The sequence below is a fragment of the Capra hircus genome, unplaced genomic scaffold, assembly GCF_001704415.2.
Source record: "Capra hircus breed San Clemente unplaced genomic scaffold, ASM170441v1, whole genome shotgun sequence".
NCBI classification, from domain to species: Eukaryota; Metazoa; Chordata; class Mammalia; order Artiodactyla; family Bovidae; genus Capra; species Capra hircus.
This window is the reverse complement of record NW_017189585.1, coordinates 332,897-358,164: the sequence shown is the minus strand read 5'-3', so window position 1 is coordinate 358,164 and position 25,268 is coordinate 332,897. Positions and strand designations below refer to the sequence as shown.

Here is a 25,268-nt window from a genome sequence, read left to right as displayed (position 1 = left end):
AATGTCTCTGCTTTTTAATATGCTGTCTCAGTTGGTCATAACTTTTCTTCCAAGGAGCAAGCGTCTTTTAATTTCATGGCTGCAGTCACCATCTGCAGTGATTTTGGAGTCTAAGAAAATAAAGTCTCTCACTGTTTCCACTTATTCCCCATCTATTTGCCATGAAGTGATGGGACCAGATGCCATAATCTTGGTTTTCTGAATGTTGATTTTTAAGGCAGTGTTTTCACTTTCCTCTTTGCACTTTGATCAAAAGTTTCTTTGTTCTTGAATTAGAGAAAGTCAAGACATGGCGGTAATATACAGCATCTCTTAACTGCATCTGAAATTATTTTTCTTATACTTTTTCAGAATATAAATAAGTTTTCAGTCACATTTTGGGAGTTTCTTACTGAACTTATTATGCTGTAGAATCTAAAGAGGTGCTTCTTGAAAACTTACTTAGCTTAAGAATTTAATGACTATATTATTCATTATATGCACTAAACATTAACTTCATACACAATCCTGCTTCAGATATTGTCTGTATATCTAGGTTGCAGATATTGTCTGTATATCTAGGTTGTAACTATGGATAGCCTTTTTGTTAATTTGTTTCATTTTGTCATAAAAGTCAATAAATATACTGTACACACATCCTTTGTTTTATTTAAATTTTGCACTTGGAATAATATGCCATATTAAAAGTATATGTAATTCAATTATTGGCCATATTGTTTGCAGTTCAGTGTAAATTATGTATAACTGAGAAAAAATGTAAATTGAAAGGCAAAGGAGAAAAGGAAAGATATACCTGTCTGAATGCAGGGTTCCAAAAAATAGCAACAAGGTAGTAAAGCCTATTTAAGTGAACAGTGTGAAGTAATAAAGGGAAGCAATAGACTGAGAAAGACTAGAGATTTCTTCAAGAAAATTAGGCAAACAGCAAAGAGGAACTAAAGAAACTCTTGATGGTGAAAGAGGAGGGTGGAAAAATTGGGTCAAAACTCAATATTCAAAAAACTAACATCATAGCATCTGATCTCCCATCACTTTCTGGCAAATAGATGGGAGAAAAAAAAGTGACAGACTTTCGTTTTCTTGGGGTCTGAAATCACTGCACGTGGTATGAAATTAAAAGACCCAACTGATACAAAGAGCAGACTCATTTGGAAAAGACCCTGTTTCAGGGAAAGATTGAGGGCAGGAGGAGAAAGGTGCAGCAGAGGATGAGATGGTTAGGTAGCGTCACCGCACCAATGGACGTGACTTTGAGCAAACTTTGGGAGATAGTGAAGGATAGAGAAGCTTTGTGTGTTACAGTTCATGGAGTTGCAGAACTGGACACAACTGAGCAGCTGAACAACAACAACAATAATTTATATAATCCATCTCCAGGTTACTGATTAATGGTTGTTTTTGGTTATATGAGAAGTGGCAAGGGTTATAAAGTATTTTACATTTCTCACAGACCTTTCAAGTATACTCTTGCTTACTTCTCAAAATAAAACTTGACTGTAGCCAAAGCAATTTTTGCTTCTCCTTCATCACTGTGTAAGGAAGGAAGCATTCACTTGAAGTTTAAAGTTTTTGTGATGTGGAACTATGACTTGAAACTCACATGATCTTAAGTCACTAACATGTAATTAATTTAATTATAAAATAGGGAATTAAAATTGAAAATTTAAATATATGTATGTATAAAGTCACATGGTTTTTGTTGTTTTGAATGACTTTATTGGGATATAATTTCAATTGCATTGATTTTTTTCATTTATTTTTAGTGTTTTGCAACCATAACCTAATCTGATTTCATGACATTCTCCCATTATCCCCCAAAGAATTTTTATGACCTTCTGTAGTCATTCATCATCTTCAGCTTCTCTGTCCTTCCCACCACAGCCTTAGGCGATACTAATCTAATGTAATTGTGACGTGTAGATACTTTTAATCCAGTTTTTGGCTGTCATGAAGAATGCTGATATGAACATCCTTGTGCATTTTTATGTGGATATGTATTTTCATTTCTTTTGAATAGACATCTTAGAGTAAAATTACAGAATCATTTGTAACTCCATAGAGAGCTGCCAGACTTTTTGCATGGTGGCTTTCTCATTTTCATTTTAAAGTCCACTAGGAGTGTTGAAAATTGTAGTACTTTTTATTGACTATTGTTTTTTTAATTTTTGTAATTACTATTCTTGGTATGAAATTGTAATATTTCTCAATTTAAGAACTTGAAGGCAACTCAGCACTGTATAGTGGCACGTATTACTAAAATCATGTAGTCTCTTAATATACTTTTGTAACGATGCAAATAGAATTCTTGCTAATTTTAATTTGTAGCGCAACAAAGCTACCAGTGGACAGAATCATTATTTTCATATTATGTGCATCTTTTTTTTTTTCTTTTAGCTTGTGAAGCACTTACTGAGTGGGAATATCTACCACCTGTTGGACCCCGCCCACCAAAAGGATTTGTGGGACTCAAAAATGCTGGTGCTACTTGTTATATGAATTCTGTGATCCAGCAGTTATACATGATTCCTTCCATCAGGAATAGTATTCTTGCAATTGAAGGCACAGGTAGTGATATAGATGATGATATGTTTGGTGATGAGAAGCAGGACAGTGAAGTAAGTTTTAATTACAGTTTTTTTCCTTTGTTGTTAACATCTTCATACTAGATACTGTTTTTCTCTCTTAGAATGTTATACCTAGGACTATTTTAAACTTCATTTGATAGAACAAGAATATCTGATCTACTGTCTTTGGCACATTATAGTGCTCATTTATGTAATAGACTTTAAGCTGCAGTTGATAATCTTTATTACACATTTTCTGTGTTTTTTTTAAAGCAGCAGTTAATGTAATCATGTCTGTGGGCCTTGGTAAGTATAAATTGTAAAGTGATCGATATCTTCATTTAAAATAATGAGATTATGTTTTCATCCTATAACTTTTAAAATATATTATTTCATTTAGTTGATTTCACTTATTTTATAATCTGATTATTCTTAAGATAGTTTAAATATTTTTGTCAGATAACGGCTTTTTCTCATAAAGAAACAAATTGATCTGCTACTTTAAATTAAGCTAAGGGTTAGGTAACAGATAATAAGGCTACATATCAAGAGTATCCAATACAGAATGAAGTAATAGAAAAGTTAGGTTTTAGTGGCTGATCAGAGTAAATGAAACTAAGATACAGCTCATAAGAACATAAGTAAAGGAGTTTTGGTGATATTTATGTAGAAACAGTGGGTCTTTTGTTTTTGTTTTTTAAGTCTTTCACTTTTTCCTTAAATAAGTTTCTAGAAATAGAATATTCTAAATGTAGTGAATGCGCTTTTCCTCATTCCCGTGTTTCTAGCCTTTTTTTGCCAAGAGTAGTTTGGCTCTCAAGTAGTGGTCCATCACTTAGAGATATTCTGAAACATAACTTACGTTACTCTTCTCAGATCTGGCTAATCATTAGGATCTGGTTAGGTTTACATTTCTTAGACTCACCATTTGGGGTGCACAGACCAATACTTGCTTAATAACCACTCTGAAAGAAAATTGGAATTTTAAATATCTAGTTCTATAGCCCATGTTAACTGCTAGGATGCCAAGTTGAGCATAAGAGATAGCTAGTCATATACCCAAGAAGGAAATAAAGCAGAAAAAGCAGTAGAATCTCAAATGAGATATCTACCTTTGCTACTTGATCCCTGTACTTTATGTGTCTCAGCCTTGCAGAATGGTTAGCTATCTGCTTACTAGTTTCTTTTCCTAGGCTGTGAGCTATTCAAAGGCAGAAACTGGGTATTTACTTCTATGTCATAAGCCTCAAACTTGGAGCAAAGAGTATAAAAAAATACTCAGCTCTGTAAAACAACTGAATTCTTTGTAGAATGATAAAGACCTTTAGAACTCCATCTCTGTTTTGGCCAAAGGTACTCTTAATTACTATATTAAGTATTAATAATTCAGACCATATCACATAATTTATCTCATATAATCTGTGAAGAACATATTATCTCACAAGAAAAAATGGAATCTTAGAAAGACTAAGTAACACATATCGCCAAAGGTTTTTACATAAAGCACTCACAAATCGCCAGTCCGGTTTACTCAGATTTTTGTCTCTTATACTATCTCTGGTGGATATTATGGTTTTTAATGTGTGTTTTTTTAAAAATGTTAGTCCATCTGTGAGTTTGGGGGAGAAGCACTAATATTACAAAATGAATGTTATGTGCTTTAGATACTCAGTATAAAATAATACAGATCGTTACTCATTTATTTGTATTTGTCTCAACTTATTTCACTATACTTTTAAAGTTAAATTAGGTCATCAGTGATATTTTTTGACCTTCAGAGTAATGTTGATCCCCGAGATGATGTATTTGGATACCCTCATCAATTTGAAGACAAACCAGCATTAAATAAAACAGAAGATAGGAAAGAGTACAATATTGGTGTTCTGAGACACCTTCAGGTTATCTTTGGTCATTTAGCTGCTTCCCGGCTACAATACTATGTCCCCAGAGGATTTTGGAAACAGTTCAGGTAAATCATGGGTGAATGATGATTTTAGTTTTATTAAAATCTCAGTATACTAAGAGTAGGGGTGGGGGTTACTTTGTGTTGTTTGTTTGTTTTTTTGTTTGTTTGCAGTTAAGAATAAAGAATCTAGGGACTTTGCCCAGTGTGAATTTTATTAATTGCATTTTGGTTCTGACTTTGGTTTGTTGTTTTCTTTTCCTTTTTTTTAGTTTTTTTTTTTTTTTTTTTTGCCCCTGTATTTTTTAGATTTCCAGGTCATAATGGTCTGTCACACCTACTCAACTCTACTTTTATAACAGGAAAGCAACTGTAAACAATACCTAAATGAGTAAGGTGTGGCTCTGTTAAACTCCTTTTTTATGGACACTGAAATCTCAAATTGATATTATTTTCAGTTGTTATGAAATATTACTGATTTTTTTCCCCCAGCCATTTAGTATGTATAAAACCATTCTTAGTTCAGCGATGGTATGTAGGCAATCGAATTGACTTCACTCATGAGCTATTCTTAACTAGGATTACAAGGCTTCAGTTGATTCAAGTATATTATTCCCTGTTTGTGAATGGACAGTCCTACTTCAAACATGATTTTATATTCCTGGTGAAGATAGAGACTGTATATGTTTATGGTAGGAAAGAATCACTCAGTATAAAGAAAAGTGTCCTTCATCAGTTAAATAACCTTAAAATAATACCTACATCAGAACTGGGACAGATAACAATTTCATTTTTTCTTACATTTATGTTTATAAAGTAATCATGTAGTAGTTTCTTAGCATCCTACTCAAGTGACCAATAAAATGTATTCTGCTGTTTTATTTTAAAAGCTCAATTACATTGTGATCTGGTTTCTTTTTCATTAATTTTATCAAGGCTTTGTATCATGCCCAGCTATGGCTGTAACTAAATAGCACTAATATCCAAATAGAGGAAGGCTATAGTCCTTTACAAGTGTTAAGAACTTATTTCAGCACAGGACCTCCTGAGTGGTTGGAGGTGGGTAAGCAGAGGACTCCTATAACTTCTGGGTCACCTTGTGTTTCAGTCAGGACAGTATTTTTTATATAGGATATAGATTTTTTTTTTTAACTCATGAATTTGTAGTACCCCCATTATTTTTCAGTATAACTTCTATGTATTCTCCTCGAAAAGGAAATCCTCATGCCTATTAAAGAGTCAGATTAAGAGTGTATTCTCCAGATTAAAACTCTCAACCTAGGTCAAAAGACTTATTTGCCTTTGTAATATTTCCTACCAAATATGCACATTTCCTCTTTCGGTTCTCTCACCTGGCAAATATGTCTATCTTCTCTTAACATGTTACTGTACAAATTTTTATTAAAATCTTACTCTCTTTGTGATTGAAGATTTTATTAGTATTCTGGTTAGCATTTCTGTTCTTATTCTTTTAGATTACTATATGATGAGTTTTTATCTTAAAATGTTTCATTCCATTATTTGTATATGTAATTATAGTTAGATAGCAAAACTGTATTACATGGATGTATGTATCTGTGTATTTCTACCTATAGGTATAGCTAGATCCATAGATGTGTCAAGTTTTTTTCATTGTAATACAGAATTAAAATGTTTGTACTTTAATGTTCTAAACTGTAATGTGTGTTTAAATATGATGTTTCTGATTTTTGCCTTTATGGTTATTCCCACCATATAATGGTGGAAAGCTTACAATTTAAAAAGCACTTTGTACTACCTACAGTCTAAACACATTATGTTCTCAGTGTGTTTTTTCTTTTCTGGCAAAGTTGATTAACATAAAATTAACCTTCGTAACAACCATTTGAAAGTTCACTGGCACTTAACACATTGAAAATGTACTATCACTAGTGTTATTATTGAGCAGTCTTATTCCACAATATTCTTATCACCCAAAAGGAAATCCTCATGCCTGTTAAAGAAGCATTCCTCATTTCCCCTTCTTAAAACCCAACATTCTTTATATGAATTTGCCTGTGTTGAATATATATATTCAGTCACAGTATGGCATTTGGGGACTAGTTTCTTTCTAAGCATATTTTAATGTATACCACTGTTTTAGCATGTATTGGAACTTCATTTCATAGCTAAATGATGATCCATTTTTATGAATAATCCATATTCTTTGTTATTCACTCATTAGTGGATGGATCTTTGGATGGTTTCTATCTATTCCCTGTTGTGGACAGTACTGCTGTGAACAGTCATATCCTATAACTTTTTGTATTTACATAAGTTTTTATTTCTTTTAGTATGTATCTAAGATGTGTATTTGGTGAATCATGTGGTAATTCTCTGTTTACTCTTGCAAGGAACCATCGGACTCTTCCTCATCGTTTGTACCGTTTTATTTTTCCACCATCAGACTGTGAGGAGTACACATTTTCACTATTCATACTAATATATGTAGGGAGTTTGTGTTGTTTTGGTTTTCTTGTTTTTAATGATTGCTTCTCTGTGCATGTGAAGTGATATATCATTTATGTTTCACTTTCATTTCTCTAATTAATAACACTGAGCATCTTTTTGTTTTTGACAGTTTTTTTTTTTCAGGGTACTTGATATTCTGGTACACACTGTCTTTTTGTTGTTCTTTTACAAGAGTTCTTTATATAGTCATCATACTAAGTTTTTAGATAAATTACCTGTAAACATTTCCCCCCCACATTGTCTTTTTCCTTTTTTTAGTAGTGTCTTTTGATGCACAAAAATTTTTAATTTTAATGAAATTCTTTTGACTCCAATTTACTGTTTATTGTGGTAAAATTTGTAAAACATTAATATTTACCATTTTAAATGTCTTCTAGTATATAGTTCAGTGACACCAGTTATGTCCGTTCACATTTGTGTACCATTATCTTTTTTCACCTTCCTAAAGTTGAAATTCTATATACATTAATGATAATTCTTCATACTGATTTTTAGGTAATCATTTTAAGGATTTTAAAACTACTTATGGCTATGTCAGATCTTAGTTATGGCGTTTGAGGTCTTTCATTATAGTACACAGGCTTCAGTCTAGTTATGGCATCCAAGCTTCTGTAGTTGTAGCATGTAGACTTTGTTGCCCCATGGCATGTGTTACCTTAGTTTTCCCACTAAGGTTTGAATTCTCATTGCAAGGTGGAATCTTAACCGCTGGACCACCCAGGAAGTCCCAGTGTTGGTTTCATAATGCTGCAACTTTGCTAAATTAACTTAATTCAACAGATTTTTGGTTGAATCTTTTGAATTTTCCACTCTGGATGTTTTATTTCTTATGCTTGGTTAATTGGTCTGACTAGAACTTCTAGTGCTGTGCATCACAACTGCAGATACTTAAGCACCCTAGAGCCTGGGCTTCAATGAGAGAAGCCGGCACTCAGCAACTTGGAGAGTATCCCCTGCTCTTGGCAACTCAAGAAAGCCTGTGTGTGGCAATGAAGACCCAGTACAGCAAGAGATAAATAAATATTTCAAAATAAACTTAATGCTGTAAATTAAAAGTAAAGGAATGGGAAGGAATTCCCTGGCTATCTAATGGTTAGGATTTGAGCTCTACTGTCAAGGACCTGGGTTCAGTCCCTGGTTAAGGGACTGAAAACCCCCAAACTGCATGGCACAGCCAAGAAAAGTAAGAGGATGAAGGTATTCTTTGCTGGCTAGGATGCAGAGAGTCTGGGTCACCTGTTGCTGGTATGAATGTAAATTAGTCAAACAGATAATTCTCCAGTTACCTCAAAGTAAAATTAATTAAAAAACTTAAATGGTAGAAAAAGGTAAACCATAATCACTAATATGAAGAAAGTTAAAAGAAAAAATTCAGGTAACTTCAAAAAATAGTAACTTCATTGGATTCCTGTAAAGCTTTAAAAAGTTGATTTCAAAAGGAAAAAGAATCCAGAAGTGTGACTACTGACATAGTAGCATTGAGAAATTTGGTGTGAGAATTGGTATGGTTTAGGAGATCCAACCAGTCTGTCCTAAAGGAGACCAGTCCTCCGTGTTCATTGGAAGGACTGATGCTGAGGCTGAAATTCCAATACTTTGGCCTCCTGATGCGAAGAGTTGACTCACTGGAAAAGAGTGTGATGCTGGGAGGGATTAGGGGCAGGAGGAGAAGGGGACAACAGAAGATGAGATGGCTGGATGGCATCACCAACTCAATGCACATGAGTTTGAGTGAACTCCGGGAGTTGGTGATGGACAGGGAGGCCTGGCGTGCTATGATTCATGGGGTTGCACAGTCAGACACAACTGAGCGACTGAATTGACTGACTGAGTATCTTAGTGGTGGTATTAATAATTGTTAAACCATTGCCTGTGTTTGGTAAAGATCATATAGTTTGCTCCTAAAAGATCGGATGTTACTGTATATAAATTTAAAATTATTTTAAAATAAGCAGCCAGTTTTTTAAATTCCAAAAGCACACCACACACATAAAATAAACCTACTTTACAGGTTTAATTTTTTGCCTTGTCTTTGCCTTGTCTTTTGGTAAAAATAAGTATGTTTCTATTCTTTTACATTTGTGTGAGTGTGTACTAGCTGGTAAAAATTAGTATGTTTCTCTTTTATGTATGTGTGTGCATGCAAGCTAAGTCACTTCAGTCATGTCTAGCTCTTTGAGACCCTATGGACTATAGCTGACCAGGCTCCTCTGTGTATGCGACTTTTCCAGGCAAGAATATTGGGGTGGGTTGCCATGCCCTTCTCTAGGGGATCTTCCCAACCCAGGTATTGAACCTGCTTCTCTTTCTACTCCTGTGTGGGCAGGTAGGCCTTTACTTACAAGCGCCACCTGAGAAGCCCTTTCTTTTATGTAGGTTATTCTTTAAATGTTAAATTAGATGTTTTAGGTTTTCCAGGATAGCTTGGCTTTTCATAACAGGAGTTCTCATTTTGTGTACACACAGCTGTTATTTGTTTTCTCTGACTTGGTTTGCTTAGGTTTTAAATCCATTCATCTTACAGAAAATGCATTCACTGTAAAATAGAGCAAATCTTAGTCTTTTCATCTAGAACAGTCACTTTAGGAATAAATGGCTATGGACTTTGCAGTATAGCACCCAAAATTTAAGCAGATTTAAATAACAAAGTAGTCATTACAAATTCTATATAACTTATATTCCACATAAATTCCATATAACATGAGACTTTTCCTTTTCATGTTAATGGTCTTTTGAATTGAGAACGTATGATTATACTGTTTCGTAAAGCAGATACCATTATAAGTGCTTGCTGCTGTAAAAATAGTTATAGTATGAGATTCTTTTATATTGCCACCCAATACATAATAATGTGCTGGTTTATTCATACTTCCTATATAAAGGGATGAACCCTCAACTCACATGTCTAATGTCATTGTTATTCTTGCTGTATAGAAAAAAAAAAAAACAACAGGTAGTCTGGAAATAGAGAATACCTTTTGTTCTATTCTATTTTTCTCTTAGACTTTGGGGTGAACCTGTCAATCTTCGTGAACAACATGATGCCTTAGAGTTTTTTAATTCTTTGGTGGATAGTTTAGATGAAGCTTTAAAAGCTTTAGGACATCCAGCTATGCTAAGTCAAGTCCTGGGAGGGTCCTTTGCTGATCAGAAGATTTGCCAGGGCTGCCCACATAGGTAAGTACTAGTTAACATTTTTAACATGAACTTTATATTGGTCTTCCTTTTTTGAGTAGTATCAATACAAATAAAATTTCCGCCAGTGTTTATGTATGGAAGCAGAGAGTACCAACTAAAATGTTTATGCTATACCCAACTGTTAGGTGGGTACTTTGTTTTCAGGGTTACTCAGTATCATTACCTTTCTCTTAACGTTATTTTGTCATATCTGAGGAAATGACATTTTTTCATTTTCATACTTATGTGGTGGTTATAGTGAAAATAATAATTGAAATACAGTAACTTTAGGGAATTCCCTTGTGGCCCAGTGTAGTGAAGACTTTGCTGCCACTACAGGGGGTTACAGGATGAGTCCCTGTCAGGGAGTTAAGATCCCTCAAGCCATATAGCACAGCAGAAAAACTTTTACAAACTGAATTTTTGCAAATGGCATGTGGCATATAGTAAACACTCATTAACTATTAGTAGTTAATCTCCAGCATGCATCCCTGGCTGTTTGGAGTTTGTTTAGTTACCCAACAAAACTTTTTAAATAAGTAAGTAATTAAAAATACAGTAAGTTTTGAGGTTAATGGTGGATCTAGAGTAGTATAGTTCATGTAGCAATTTTAAATTTACTGTTGATTCTTACCATTCTTAAGATATGTTAGATATATTTGCACATCACATCAGTAGCAGAAATTGACAAGGTATTTTTCTGTGTTTTGTAGCAGTTTGGGAGAGATTAACTTACTACAGGTTCCTGATGAAAATAAATAACTTACGTTAATGTTAATAATAATTCAGAAGGTTTAATGATGAACACTCATTTATGCCTGTTGTGGGAGTTTTATTACACATTCGCAAGATACAGATACACAAAATGATAGTATTTCTAAAATTATTATTTTCTATAATTAGTTTGGTGTGAGTGAATAAAGCAGATATTTTTGAAACTAAGAAAATAAAGGTAAAATCACATAAATGAGAACTTCTTTTTACAGTGCTATTCATTTGGAATATGGAGAGAGATTTATTCACCTAGCATGGCCAATTTGGATTCTTAAGTAAGATACTTCACATTAGGGGACCAGTAAAAATCTAGCTCTTTGTCACCTATCAGTCCTCAATTTTTTTTTACACATTTTTCAGAATACTTGTAAATTTTTTTTCTCTGACACACGTATCGTGCAAAAGCAGTACACATTTCCGACAAGACTAGTTTTTATATTTTAGATGTTTTAAGAGTATGTAAGCATCCCGAATCTTTCTAGTATTATAGAACATGGGTTTTTTTGAGTGTACCAAACTGTAGATGAAGTCTGTCTTGTCCCCTAAGACCATTTTTCTCCTCCATGGACAGGTTTCTATCACACTATGAACATGTGTAGTAAATACTTCTGTAGTGTACTTCCATTGTTTTGTCTTTCTGTACCATAAGCTTCTAAATATGGACTGTCTGAATCATAGTATCCTCTATGCTTTACACATAGTGGGCTTTCTTTGTTTGTTTTTTTGCCACACCCATGGCTGGTGGAGTCTATTTCCTGACCAGGGATTAAACCCAGGCCCTTGACAGTGAACGCACAGGGTCTTAACCACTGGACCAATAGGGAATTCCCAGGCACTCTTGATAGATGTGTTGGATCAGTTGATTTATTGGTTGAGAATCTATTTTCAGAATTTATTAGTATATCATTAGAAGTTTCTGAAAGCTGCTCCTTTACAATGTGGGTTGCTGACTCTTACCACATTACTTAACCCACACTGTAAATTTTTTGACAGTTCTGTAGTTGTAAAAGTATGTTGGATAGTTTAACTTGTATCATACCTTAGGCTGGAACTTGGCCTCTAAGTGCCTTAAACATTAGTTGCTATTTTACATGACATAAATAGAGGAACATTTAAAAATTCAGTTCATAAGTAGCCTTTTATTCTAAATCTGATGAATATATACCTTTTCCTTCCTGTAAATCAGTACTACTTAACATAGGTAGCAGTATTTATAAAATGTCAGCAGGCCTCATGGCCAGAAGATGATGTAAAACCCCTAAGATCTTTTTTTATGTAAAGCACCTGATTTTGATAAAGGTCAGGACTGCTGACCCCTGCAAGACTCTGTATTCATCCCTATGTGTAACAAAAAGTATATAAGCAAACCCCAAAATAAAGAAATCAGGATCAGTTTCCGGAAAAAAAAAAAAATTATAATAATAATAAAAAATAAAAAATGGAAAGAGTGAGGTCAGAAAAACCTGGCTTTAAATCATATTCTACCTAGTAAATTGAACTATGTTCATCTCTTCAGTCTCCTGCTTCACCATCACTACCACCCCGCCCACTTCTATATCTGTAAAATAGTGATAGATATGTAGCAGCTTTTTTCTGAAAGTAAGCAACAGAATAAATCCTTTTAATGTTTCTTAAATGATTTCTTCAGATATGAGTGTGAAGAATCTTTTACAACTCTGAATGTAGATATTAGAAATCACCAAAACCTTCTCGATTCTTTGGAACAGTATATCAAAGGTGATTTACTGGAAGGTGCAAATGCTTATCGTTGTGAAAAATGTGATAAAAAGGTATGTTTTCCTTATTTTTAAGTAAATATGATGACATTTAACATATGGGAGATGGGAAACATCAAAGCTGTTTTTAACCTCAAAGTTTACCTATGCTGTGATGTAATAGTACTCAACATGATAACTGATTAAGAAAGATTTGTTAGGGAAATGATATTAAAAGAAAGCAATAATAAATTGAGAAAAGTCCTTTAAATTGGGTGAATGATTTTAGAAGTCATGACAAGTTAACATCACTGTTTCTTATAGATTACGAAAACGATTTTTTTCTTGTAGTTTACAAAGGTCAGTAACTTTTCATTTCTTTCCTGAATCCCATAAGCATTGAATTCCTCGAACTTGAAGAGTTGCTAACAGAAAATATTTTTCCCCTTTCATACTCAGGCTTATTTTTCAACTTTAGAACAACTGTGTTAATTTTATTTGGTTATCAGATTTTTAGAACAGCTTGCAGTTTTAAAGATCAGGTCTGATTGTAAAATCCCACCAACTAATTTTATTTGTGGCCACCTAAACAGCCTGTGGGGTGGAATTATTACGTTTTTGAAAATACATACTATTTTAAAAATAGTTGATGTTTTTCTGGACTCACTGTACCCTCTCATCTCCAAGTTACTTGCATTGTTTGAATTTTAGCAACATTAAAATTGTGGCCTCTAAAGCCACCCATGTTATCTTTGATACAGTTTTTGCTAGGGCAGTTTCTTCTTCCACAAGCTGCTCTTAATCCATATATTTTAAAGAAAGGAATTTGGTAGCAGTGTTCCAGAAGATGATGTGAATTAAATGCAGCGTGGTAGTATGTTATCTGGGACTGCACTCTGTATGTATTAGTATATTATTACTTGTATTATTTCTCCTGTTTGCTCATAGCAGATTCTACTTATTAACATAAAAGTAAAGTTAAGAAGTGTAACATGATCAGATAGCAGTGACAGTGGGAACCAGGTAGTCATTAGTTTTGTCTGTCACTATTTTTTTTTTTGGTATCACTTTGCAACAGATGAATGATTATATCTTTTGGTTTGCTGTAAATATTTTGAAAAAGTCAGTGATAGTGAATAATTATGTTTATTATCATTTGTAAATTTAGCTGATCATAAAGTTTTACATTATACTATTATAAAGTCTTTTGTTTTATTATTTGTTTTGTAGAAGAACATTCAATTATATTTAAAATTTATTGTAGGTTGATACAGTAAAACGGTTGCTAATTAAAAAATTGCCTCCTGTTCTTGCTATTCAATTGAAACGTTTTGACTATGACTGGGAAAGAGAATGTGCAATTAAATTCAATGATTATTTTGAATTTCCACGAGAGCTGGACATGGAACCTTACACAGTACCAGGTGTTGCAAAGCTGGAAGGAGCTAATGTAAACTCAGAGAGTCAGTTGATGGAACAGAATGAACAGTCTGGAAGTGACAGAACTGGAAACACGAAATACAGACTTGTGGGGGTGCTTGTACACAGTGGTCAAGCAAGTGGTGGACATTATTACTCCTACATCATTCAGAGGAATGGCAAAGATGGTGAGAGAAATCGCTGGTATAAATTTGATGATGGAGATGTAACAGAGTGTAAAATGGATGATGATGAAGAAATGAAAAATCAGTGTTTTGGTGGAGAGTACATGGGAGAAGTATTTGATCATATGATGAAACGCATGTCGTACAGAAGGCAGAAAAGATGGTGGAATGCTTATATTCTGTTTTATGAACGAATGGACACAATAGACCAAGAAGATGAAATGATAAGATACATATCAGAGCTAACTGTCACAAAACCCCATCAGATTATGTCACCAGCCATTGAGAGAAGTGTGCGAAAACAAAATGTGCAATTCATGCATAACCGAATGCAGTACAGTTTAGAATATTTTCAGTTTGTGAAAAAATTGCTTACATGTAATGGTGTTTACTTAAGCCCTGCTCCAGGTAAGTTTTTTTTATAAAATTATTTACACTCATTTCAGTTTAAATGCGTCAGCATATTCAGTGCCAGTTATTTAAGTTACCCATACTTTTGAATAGTGGCAGTCAGTATCTGGAGACAGAAGAACCTGAACTTAGGAGAGTTTTGACTAAGCATTAGTTTGAAATGTAGATTGGTTAAGTGCCGAGATAAGTGCTGAAGATTACTTTTCGCTAAAAAAAGAGCATTTATTTAAGCACTTTTAGGCAAAAATTGTGTTTGATTGTTAATGTGCTTTTTATTGAAGGACAAGATCACTTATTGCCTGAAGCTGAAGAAATTACTATGATTAGCATTCAGCTTGCAGCTAGGTTCCTCTTCACCACTGGATTTCACACAAAGAAAATAGTCCGTGGCCCTGCCAGTGATTGGTACATAGCTTTCATTTTATTTACTTTGTACTTACAATTGGTAAAGTTTATGATAAGATTGCTTAGATTAGATTGCTTTGTTTTCTCCTGACTATGGGAGTCATTTCAAATTTTAAATAAAAGATAAAAGTCTTGGTAGCAGTGTTGTGAGAAACTATGTATTTAAAATGCTTGTTAAGTCTTCGGTATATGGATTCTGGCTTATGTTTAAATAGATAGAGGAGTTTTAAATGATTGTTTATATTTATAAAGGTATGGAAGACACTAATACCTTGAGATGATAACTGTTCATAGCATCTCAGATTAGAAAATGTTAAGGAGATATCACTAGGTCAAAAAGAGATTATCAAATAGATTTGTATTCCCCTGCATACACAGTTCTCATTAAATTCATTTTGTGACTGTGGGAGTAGAAAAGTCAGAGGGCTGGTATTTGTATTAAAACCTACTGTGACTGTGTATTCCTTGAGAGTCCAGTGGACTCTGTGTTTGCATTGCGAAGTGCACTTTGCATTGCGAAGTGCCAGGATTCAGTGTCTAGTCAGAGAGCTAAAGTCCCATAAGCTGCATGGTGTGCCCCCCTTTCTCTCCCCAGCCCCCAAAACCTCTAAGATTATTAATTATAGAGATCTTTCCTCTTTATTTGGTTCATACAAAGCTGTTTATTGTAGTAGTCAGAATGGGGCCCCATGTTGAAAATTCATTTATTTTCCTTTTTCAGGTATGATGCATTGTGCATTCTACTCCGTCACAGCAAGAATGTACGTTTTTGGTTTGCTCATAATGTGCTTTTCAGTGTTTCAAATCGTTTCTCTGAATACCTTCTGGAGTGCCCTAGTGCTGAAGTGAGGGGTGTATTTGCAAAACTTATAGTATTTGTTGCACATTTTTCTTTGCAAGATGGGCCTTGTCCTTCATCTTTCACATCTCCAGGACCTTCTAGTCAGGTAATTGAAAGGTTTGGTTTAATTATGAAATGCTTAAGTGTAAATTATATTTTCTTCCAGTTGAAATTAATAAACATGCATTGTTTGTGATATGTACTGTATATGAAGGTTCATACACATTATTGGGTTTATTAAAATTGTTTCCCAGTAAGGTATGGTTATTGGGCAGTTTAAAATATAAGGAAAATTTCTTTTATTCAGTTATTTGAGGCTCTGTACTAAGTTTTCATGTAATGTTAATTTTATAAAGGCTGAGTTTTTTGTTGACTACATTTTTAGCATAAAGCAACACATGGTTTTTATTTTATTGTTCTCTAACACTTTAAACAACATATAAAACATCTGATATGAAATCTCTCCAGCTCTTCCTCTCTAAAAAAGCAAATGTATTTAATAAGTTTGTATGTGATACTTCTGTAAACATACCCTTTTAATGCAAATAGAAGTACACTGTTGTGTATCTTGTTGCTGATAAAACAGTAAATTATGCTTCACAGGCATGTGACAATTTAAGTTTGAGTGATCATCTACTAAGAGCAGTGTTAAATCTCCTGAGAAGGGAAGTGTCTGAACATGGTCGTCATTTACAGCAATATTTCAATCTGTTTGTCATGTATGCCAATTTAGGTAAGAATTTCATGATTCTTTTTAATGCGTTATTTTGTATTTACATAGTAAATGATGAAATTATTCATTTCAGTGTTGAGAACTAATCTTATCTAAAATACAAGCAGTATTCTAGGTTTATCCTTGAAATCCTTTGCAGATTTTTTTGTATAATTTTTTTTTCCTTAAGATTTGGTTCTTTATTTTTTGCTGTACTGGGTTTTCTTTGCTGCATGGGCTTTCTCTAGTTGCTGTGAGCAGAGGCTATTATCTAGTTGTGGTATGCAGGCTTCTCATTGTGGTGGCTTCTGTTGTTGTAGAACAGGGGATCTAGGGTGCACAGGCTTCAGTAGTTTCAGCATATGGGCTCAGTAGTTGTAGTTCCTGGGCTCTAAAGCACAGGTTCAATAGTTGTGGTGTATGGGCTTAGCTGCTCTGTGGAACGTGGGATTCTTCCAGAGCAGAAATTGAACCTGTGTCTCCTGCATTACGAGGAGGACTCTTTACCACTGAGCAATCTGGGAAGCCCATGTATAACTTTTTAATGGTATTTCTCAGGTTGTGTTCTAAGGTAATTTATGCACTTACTATTTCAGTAGTCTTTAAGGTCATAGATTATGTTCATGTTTTATCTTAAATCTGGCTTTAAGAAAACTACTCATTCCCAAACCACATCTCATGCTATCTGAATCAGAATTCCTAGGACTAGGAAAAGAAATCTATATTTTCTGAAGGATTGCAAGCAGTTGTACCTTTCAGGTTTAAGAATCATTTCCCAAAGAAATTGGCCTTTTGTGCATGTTTTGGTTAAAAGAAATTGAAGTCCATGACAGTGTATGTAGTTGTTTACTTATAAGTTCTTCTGTTTAAATCAATACTAGTTAGTAACTATCATTTTCAATATATCCTTTTTAGAGTAGCCTACATTTTTCCTGAACGGCCTAGTGGTTTTCCCTACTTTCTTCAATTTAAGTCTGAATTTGGCAAAGAGGAGTTCATGATCTGAGCCATAGTCAGCTCCCAGTCTTGTTTTTGCTGACTGTATAGAGCTTCTTCATCTTTGGCTGCAAAGAATATAATCAATATGATTTCTGTGTTGACTATCTGGTGCTGTCCATGTGTAGAATCTTCTCGTGTGTTGTTGGAAGAGGGTGTTTGCTATGACGAGTGCGTTCTCTTGGCAGAACTCTTTTAGCCTTTGCCCTGCTTCATTCTGTACTCCCCAATGCCAAACTTGCCTGTTACTCCAGGTGTGTCTTGACTTCCTACTTTTCCATTCCAGTCCCCTATAATGAAAAGGACATCTTTTAGAAAAGGACATCTTTTGGGGGTGTTAATTCTAGAAGGTCTTGTAGGTCCTCATAGAACCGTTTACCTTCAGCTTCTTCAGCATTACTGGTCAAGGCATAGACTTTGAAAATGGTGGTATTGAATGGTTTGCCTTGGAAATGAACAAAGATCATTCTGTCATTTTTGAGACTTCATCCAAGTGCTGGATTTCGGACTCTTGTTGACTGTGATGGCTACTCCATTTCTTCTAAGGGATTTTTGCCCACAGTAGTAGATACAATGGTCACCTGAGGTAAATTCACCCATTCCAGTCTGTCTTAGTTTGCTGATTCCTAAAATCTCGACGTTCACTCTTGCCATCTCCTGTTTGATCTCTTCCAATTTGCCTGGATTCATGGACCTAACTTTCCAGGTTCCTATGCAATATTTCTCTTTACAGCATTGAACCTTGCTTCTATCACCAGTCACATCCACACCTATGTGTTGTGGCCAAAGTACTGCAGTATTCTTGCCTTGAGAATCCTATGAATTGTGGCCAAAGTACTGCAGTATTCTTGCCTTGAGAATCCTATGAATGGTATGGAAATGGCAAAAAGATAGGTCACTGAAAGATGAACTTTTCAGAGATTCCTTTGAAAAGACCCTGGTGCTGGGAAAGATAGAATTGAGGGGAGCAGGAAATGACAGAAGATGAGATGGTTGGATGGCATCACTGACTCAGTGGACATGAGTTTGACTAAAACTGTGGGAGTTGGTGATGGACAGTGAGGCCTGGCATGCTGCAGTCCATGGGGTCACAAAGAATCGGACACTACTGAGCAACTGAACTGAACTGAACTTTTTCCCTAACACTAATTCACTTAGTTTTGGTGGTTACAGCATGCTTACCTAAAGAGTGTGGGAGGGAGAGGATATAGATATACATAACAACTGATTCACATTATTCACAGCAGAAATTAACAGAACGTTATAATCTATTATATTCCAATAGATTTTCTTATCTGGCTGCCTAGGAGACTGGAAAACTCTTTTGATGGGGACTTTGCCTGGAGAAGGAAATGACAACCCACTCCAGTATTCTTGCGTGGAGAACCCCATGGAGGGAGAAGCCTGGTAGTCTACAGTCAAAGGGGTTGCAAAGAGTCGGACAGGACTGAGCTACTTCACTCTCACTTTCACTTTGCATGGTAGCAGTGAATCAGTTTTGAGGATATGTTGAGCCAAGAACACATAAATATTTTCTGTGACATTTTCATTATTATTTTAGGTTATTTATTAGAGAGGAAAGAGAACCAATTTTTATTAAAGTATAATTGAGTATAAGTTACAGGCGAGTTACAAGGAGAGTAATCCACTTTTTTTTTACTTTACAATATTAAATTGGTTTTTCCATACATTGACATGAATCCACCATGGGTGTACATGTGTTCCCCATCCTGAACCCCCCTCCCACCTCCCATCCCATCCCATCCCTCTGGGTTATCCCAGTGTACCACCCTTGAGCACCCTGTATCATACATTGAACCTGGACTGGCGATCTGTTTTACATATGATAATATTCATGTTTCAGTGACATTCTCCTATATCATCCCACTCTCGCCCTCTCCCACAGAGTCCAAGGGACTGTTAGATACATCTGTGTCTGTTTCGCTGTCTTGCATACAGGGTTATTGTTATCTTCTTTCTAAATTCCATATATATGCATTCGTATACTGTATTGGTGTTTTTCATTCTGGCTTGCTTCACTATATAATAGGCTCCAGTTTCATCCACCTCATTAGAACTGATTCAAATGTATTCTTTTTAATGGCTGAGTAATATTCTAGTGTGTATATGTGTACCACAGCTTCCTTATCCATTCATCTGCTGATGGACATCTAGGTTGCTTCCATGTCCTAGCTACTATAAACAGTGCTGTGATGAACGTTAGGGTACATGTGTCTCTTTCAATTCTGGTTTCCTCGCTGTGTATTCCCCTGCAGTGGGATTGCTGGGTTATAAAGCAGTTCTATTTCCAGTTTTTTTAGGAATCTCCACACTGTTCTCCATAGTGGCCATACTAGTTTGCATTCCCACCAACAGTGTAAGAGGGTTCCCTTTTCTTCACACCATCTCCAGCATTTATTGCTTGTAGACTTTTGGATAGCAGCCGTTCTAACTGGCATGAGATGGTACCCCATTGTGGTTTTGATTTGCATTTTTCTGATAATGAGTGATGTTGAGCATCTTTTCATGTGTTTGTTAGCCATCTATATGTCTTCTTTGGAGAAACGTCTGTCTAGTTATTTGGCCCTCTTTCTGATTGGGTCTTTTATTTTTCTGGAATTGAGCTGCAGGAGTTGCTTTTATGTTTTTGAGATTAATTCTTTGTCTGTTGCTTTGGTTGCTATTATTTTCACCCATTCTGAAGGCTGTCTTTTCACCTTGCTTATAGTTTCCTTTGTTGTGAGGAAGCTTTTCATTTTAATTAGGCCCCATTAGTTTATTTTTGCTTTTATTTCCAGTATTCTGGAAGGTAGATCATAGAGGATCCTGCTGTGGTTTGTGTCGGAGAGTGTTTTGCCTGTGTTTTCCTCTGGGAGTTTTATAGTTTCTGGTCTTAAGTTTAGATCTTTAATCAACTTGAGTTTATTCTTGTTGGTGTTAGAAAGTGTTCTAGTTTCATCCTTTTACAAGTGGTTGACCAGTTTACTGGGGCACCACTTATTCAAGACATTATCTTTTCTCCATCGTATATTCTTGCCTCCTTTGTCAAAGATAAGGTGTCCATAGGTATGTGGATTGATCTCTGGGCTTTCTATTTTGTTCCATTGATCTATATTTCTGTCTTTGTGCCAGTACCATACTGTCTAGTTGATTGTGGCTTTGTAGTAGAGCCTGAAGTCAAGCAGGTTGATTGCTCCAGTTCCATTCTTCTTTCTCAAGATTGCTTTGCCTATTTGAGGTTTTTTTGTATTTCCATACAAATTGTGAAATTATTTGTTCTAATTCTGTGAAAAATACTGTTGGTAGCTTGATAGGGATTGCATTGAATCTATAGATTGCTTAGGTTAGTACCCTTATTTTCACTATATTGATTCTTCCACTCCATGAACAGGATATATTTCTACATCTATTTGTGTCCTCTCTGTTTTCTTCAGTGTTTCATAGTTTTCTATATACAGGTCTTTTGTTTCTTTAGGTAGATAATTCTTAAGCATTTTATCATATTCATTGCAATGGTGAATGGAATTGTTTCCTTAATTTCTCTTTCTGTTTTCTCATTGTTAACATATAGGAATGCAAGAGATTTCTGTGTATTAATTGTATATCCTGCAGCTTCATTAATTAGCTCTAGTAATTTTCTGATGGTGTCTTTAGGGTTTTCTATGTAGAATATCATGTTTTCTGGAAATGGTGAGAGTATTACTTCTTTTCCAATCTGGATTGCTTTTATTTCTTTTTCTTCTCTGATTGCTGTGGCTAAAACTTCCAAAACTATGTTGAAGAGTAGTGATGAGAGTGGGCACCCTTGTTTTCTCCCTGACTTTAAGGAAAATGCTTTCAATTTTTCACCATTGAGGAGAATGTTTGCTGTGGTTGTCATATATGGCTTTTATTATGTTGAGGTATATTCCTTCTATTCCTGCTTTCTGGAGGTTTTTTATCATAAATGTATGTTGAATTTTGTGAAAGGCTTTCTTTGCATCTATTGAGATAGTCCTATGATTTTTATTTTTCAATTTGTTGATGTGGTATGAGTAATTCACAATTTTTAAAGGTTATACTTCATTTATAGTTAATATAAAATATTGACTATATTTCCTGTATTGTACAATATATCCTTATACAGTAGGTTATCCCTCTTACTTTCCTAACCCTGTATTGCCCCTCCTCCTTTCCATCTCTGCAGCGATATGCACTAGTTTATTCTTTATATCTGTGAATCAGATTCTTTTTGTTACATTCACAAGTTTCTTTTGGATTCCAAAATGAATGAGATCATACACTATTTGTCTTTCTCTGGCTTATTTCATTTAGCATAATGCTCTCCAAGTTGATATATATATATTGTTGTAGAAGACATTATTTCATTCTCTTTTATAGCTGAGAAATGTTCATTGTAGAGATATACCTCGTCATCTTTATCCATCTATCCATGCACATTTTGGTTGTATCCATGTCCTGGCAACTGTAAATAGTGCTTCAATGAACTTGACCCGTCTTTTCCAGTTACACTGTGTAGATGCCCAGGAGTGGGATTGCTGGATAATATGGTCATTCTGTTTGTCAAAGTTTTTAAGAACATTCATGGTGTTCTCCATAGTGGCTGCATCACATTACATTCCCAGTGATAGTACAGGAGGGTTTTATTTATTTATTCTGTTTCACTTAGTTGATTTTTAATTGTATCCTAGTTGTGTCAAATGGGACCTTTGTTGTAGCACACACGGTCTGTAGTTGTAATGAATAGGCTCAGTAGTTGTGTCTCACAGGCTTAGTTGCTCCACAGCATGTGGGAGTCTTAATTCCCCAATCAGGGATGGAACCTGCATTCCCTGTATAGTATGTTGATCCTTAACCACCGAATCACAAGGGACGTCCAAGCCCATTTTTTAATTGGGTTGTGTTTTTTGATGTTGAGTTGTATGAACTATGTTGAGTTGTATGAACCCCTTACTGGCCATATCATTTGTAAGTTTTCTCCCATTCAATAGGTTGTCTTTGTGTTGGTGGATTATTTCCTTTGTTATGTGTTTAATTATGTCCCCTCATTTGTTTTTGCTTTTGTTTCATTTCTTTTAGGAGATGGATCCAAAAACATGGTGGTATGATTTGTGTCGGTTTTCTACCTTTGTATTCCTTTGGTTTTGTAGCATTTGGTCTTATATCTAGGCCTTAAAAATAATTTTGAGTTTATTTTTGTATAATGGTTTTAGAGAATGTTCTGCTGTCATGCTTCTACATGTAATTGTCTAGTTTTCGCAGCACCTCTATTGAAGAGACTGTTTTAAAGAGAGTAAATTTGTTATTGTTCCAGTTAGAAAACTTTAATGATTTAGACATTGGTGCACCAGCAGCTTAGAATTACACATTTTTTATTACATTTTTGAGATTTAGTCTGGTTAAAAATTTTATAGTGTTAATATGTATTCTTGTATGTGTTGTTTATGAGGAATTGATTCAAGTAATTAGCAGAGCATTTTCAGTAACTTCTTTTTAATCTCAGTTACCTTCTGTCCCGAAAATAAGTTTTATAACGAGGCTTTCTCCTTTAGTGTTACCTGTTTGGATTTGTTACTCAACTCTTAATTTGTGATCCTTTATTTTTTTTATTTTTATTTTTTTTCATTTTACACACTAGGAGATTTTATTTATTTATTTATTTTTTCCTTCAAATGAAATTGATTTAGTAGCACACACTTTTTGGAATAGTTCATGAAAGAGAGTATTACAGAAGAAGGCTATAATGATATAAGTTTTGAACTCAGAGAAATAATCATCAGTTATCAAACTCAGTAGAGTAAGAGATCTTGTTTTTCCATAAAAAGTTGTTTGGGAACACATGCAAGAATCAAAGACCTTATAATTTAAAAAATAAAAAAAATAACAATAATAATAAAAAAAAGAAAGGAAGGAACTAATTGAGAATGAAATGAAATAATATACTTAATGGCATTTTTTAAATTGTCTCACAACTGTTTGATGCTATTATTTATAATTATAACAGTTATTCATTTCTGCACATGTGGCAGTCACAGATGGGAGAATTTTACCTTCAACTCATTTAGTTCTTATATCAAAACCTTATAAAGCAAAACTTTCACAAGGTTACAAAGGACCTTGGTGACAGAGCAATGGTATAGTCACAACTCTCTTTGGAGTAGGCATACTTATTCATTACCCCATACATAGGAATAAAACTGCTTTATCTTAATAGTCAATTAAGTGAAACATGGATTAAAATGGAAAAATCATAAAAATATATTTAGCATTTTTCTTTTTTTTTCTTTTTTTTTTAAAATTTTATTTATTTTTTTATTTTTTAAATTCCAAAATCTCCAATTCTTACATGCGTTCCCAAACATGAACCCCCCTCCCACCTCCCTCCCCATAACATCTCTCTGGGTCATCCCCATGCACCAGCTCCAAGCATGCTGTATCCTGCATCAGACATAGACTGGCGATTCAATTCTTACATGATAGTATACATGTTAGAATGTCATTCTCCCAAATCATCCCACCCTCTCCCTCCCTCTGAGTCCAAAAGTCCATTATACACATCTGTGTCTCTTTCCCTGTCTTGCTGACAGGGTCGTCATTGCCATCTTCCTAAATTCCATATATATGTGTTAGTATACTGTATTGGTGTTTTTCTTTCTGGCTTACTTCACTCTGTATAATCGGCTCCAGTTTCATCCATCTCATCAGAACTGATTCAAATGAATTCTTTTTTACGGCTGAGTAATACAATAGGAAGAATATTTTTCTTTTAATTCTCTTTTCTCTTACTATCTTACACAGTTTATTTTAGTTTGCAGTGTCTGTCAGTAACTAAGATTGTTATATCTTACAGTTGAGAAGGAGGGAAATTACAGCACAAACAAGCATAAATGAAATTCCATTTTCTAGTCCTGTTTTTTAAATGCAAAATACCAGATTTAAGAACTCACTAAAAGTCTGTTTTATTTCCATTTTAGATATTGCTTGTTCAGAAACCACTAATCATTGGTCCATATTGTAGTTGCCATTTTCATTGCCACAAATAAATATATAGATTGATCATTTCATCTTGATTCAAATAAAATTTTACCAAAAAGATAATCATAATACCCAACTTATGAAAAAGCTTTTTTTTTTTTTTTACAGTTTTTTGGTTTTCTGATAAAACACTGTAAACCTTTCTTCACTGTGGTTTAGTCCAGCAATGAATAAAGAATGTTAATAGTAAAAGGTGCACATTTGAGCAAGTATCTAATCTACATTTATAGAGTAAGAAATGAGTTGCTGGAGAAAATGATACAGAAAATTTGTAAACAGAGTGCAGAGTAAGTGCAAACTTTTCGCGTGACATAACGGTTCATTAGACAATATGAAATTTTTTCTCAGGTATCTTGATACAGTGAAAGACATGAGTAAATACCAGACTTCTATTCTTTTGGCAAGTCTTTTTTTAAAAACTTATTTTAATTGGAGACTAACTTTACAGCGTTGTAGTGGTTTTGCTATACATTGACATGAATCGGCCATGGATGTACATATGTCCCACATCCTGAACCCCTTTCCCATCTCCCTCCCCATCCCATCCCTCTGGGTTGTCTCAGTGCACTGGCTTTGAGTGCCCTGTTTCATGCATCAAGCTTGCACTGCTCATCTATTTCTCAAATGGTAATATACAGGTT

The 25,268-nt window shown here is 34.6% G+C and overlaps 1 protein-coding gene across 4 annotated transcripts in view; it reads left to right on the top strand.

Annotated features, from left to right (window-relative positions):
* Positions 1 to 25,268, top strand: part of LOC108634550 (probable ubiquitin carboxyl-terminal hydrolase FAF-X) — a 142,706-nt gene that overhangs the window by 106,808 nt on the left and 10,630 nt on the right. For all 4 annotated transcript variants that reach the window (XM_018044516.1, XM_018044515.1, XM_018044518.1 and 1 more), the window contains exons 31-38: positions 2,395 to 2,615; positions 4,343 to 4,533; positions 9,961 to 10,134; positions 12,557 to 12,698; positions 13,888 to 14,635; positions 14,920 to 15,043; positions 15,765 to 15,990; positions 16,488 to 16,617. In XM_018044516.1, the coding sequence (XP_017900005.1) occupies positions 2,395 to 2,615; positions 4,343 to 4,533; positions 9,961 to 10,134; positions 12,557 to 12,698; positions 13,888 to 14,635; positions 14,920 to 15,043; positions 15,765 to 15,990; positions 16,488 to 16,617 (1,956 nt within the window). The remainder of the gene's footprint in view (positions 1 to 2,394; positions 2,616 to 4,342; positions 4,534 to 9,960; positions 10,135 to 12,556; positions 12,699 to 13,887; positions 14,636 to 14,919; positions 15,044 to 15,764; positions 15,991 to 16,487; positions 16,618 to 25,268) is intronic.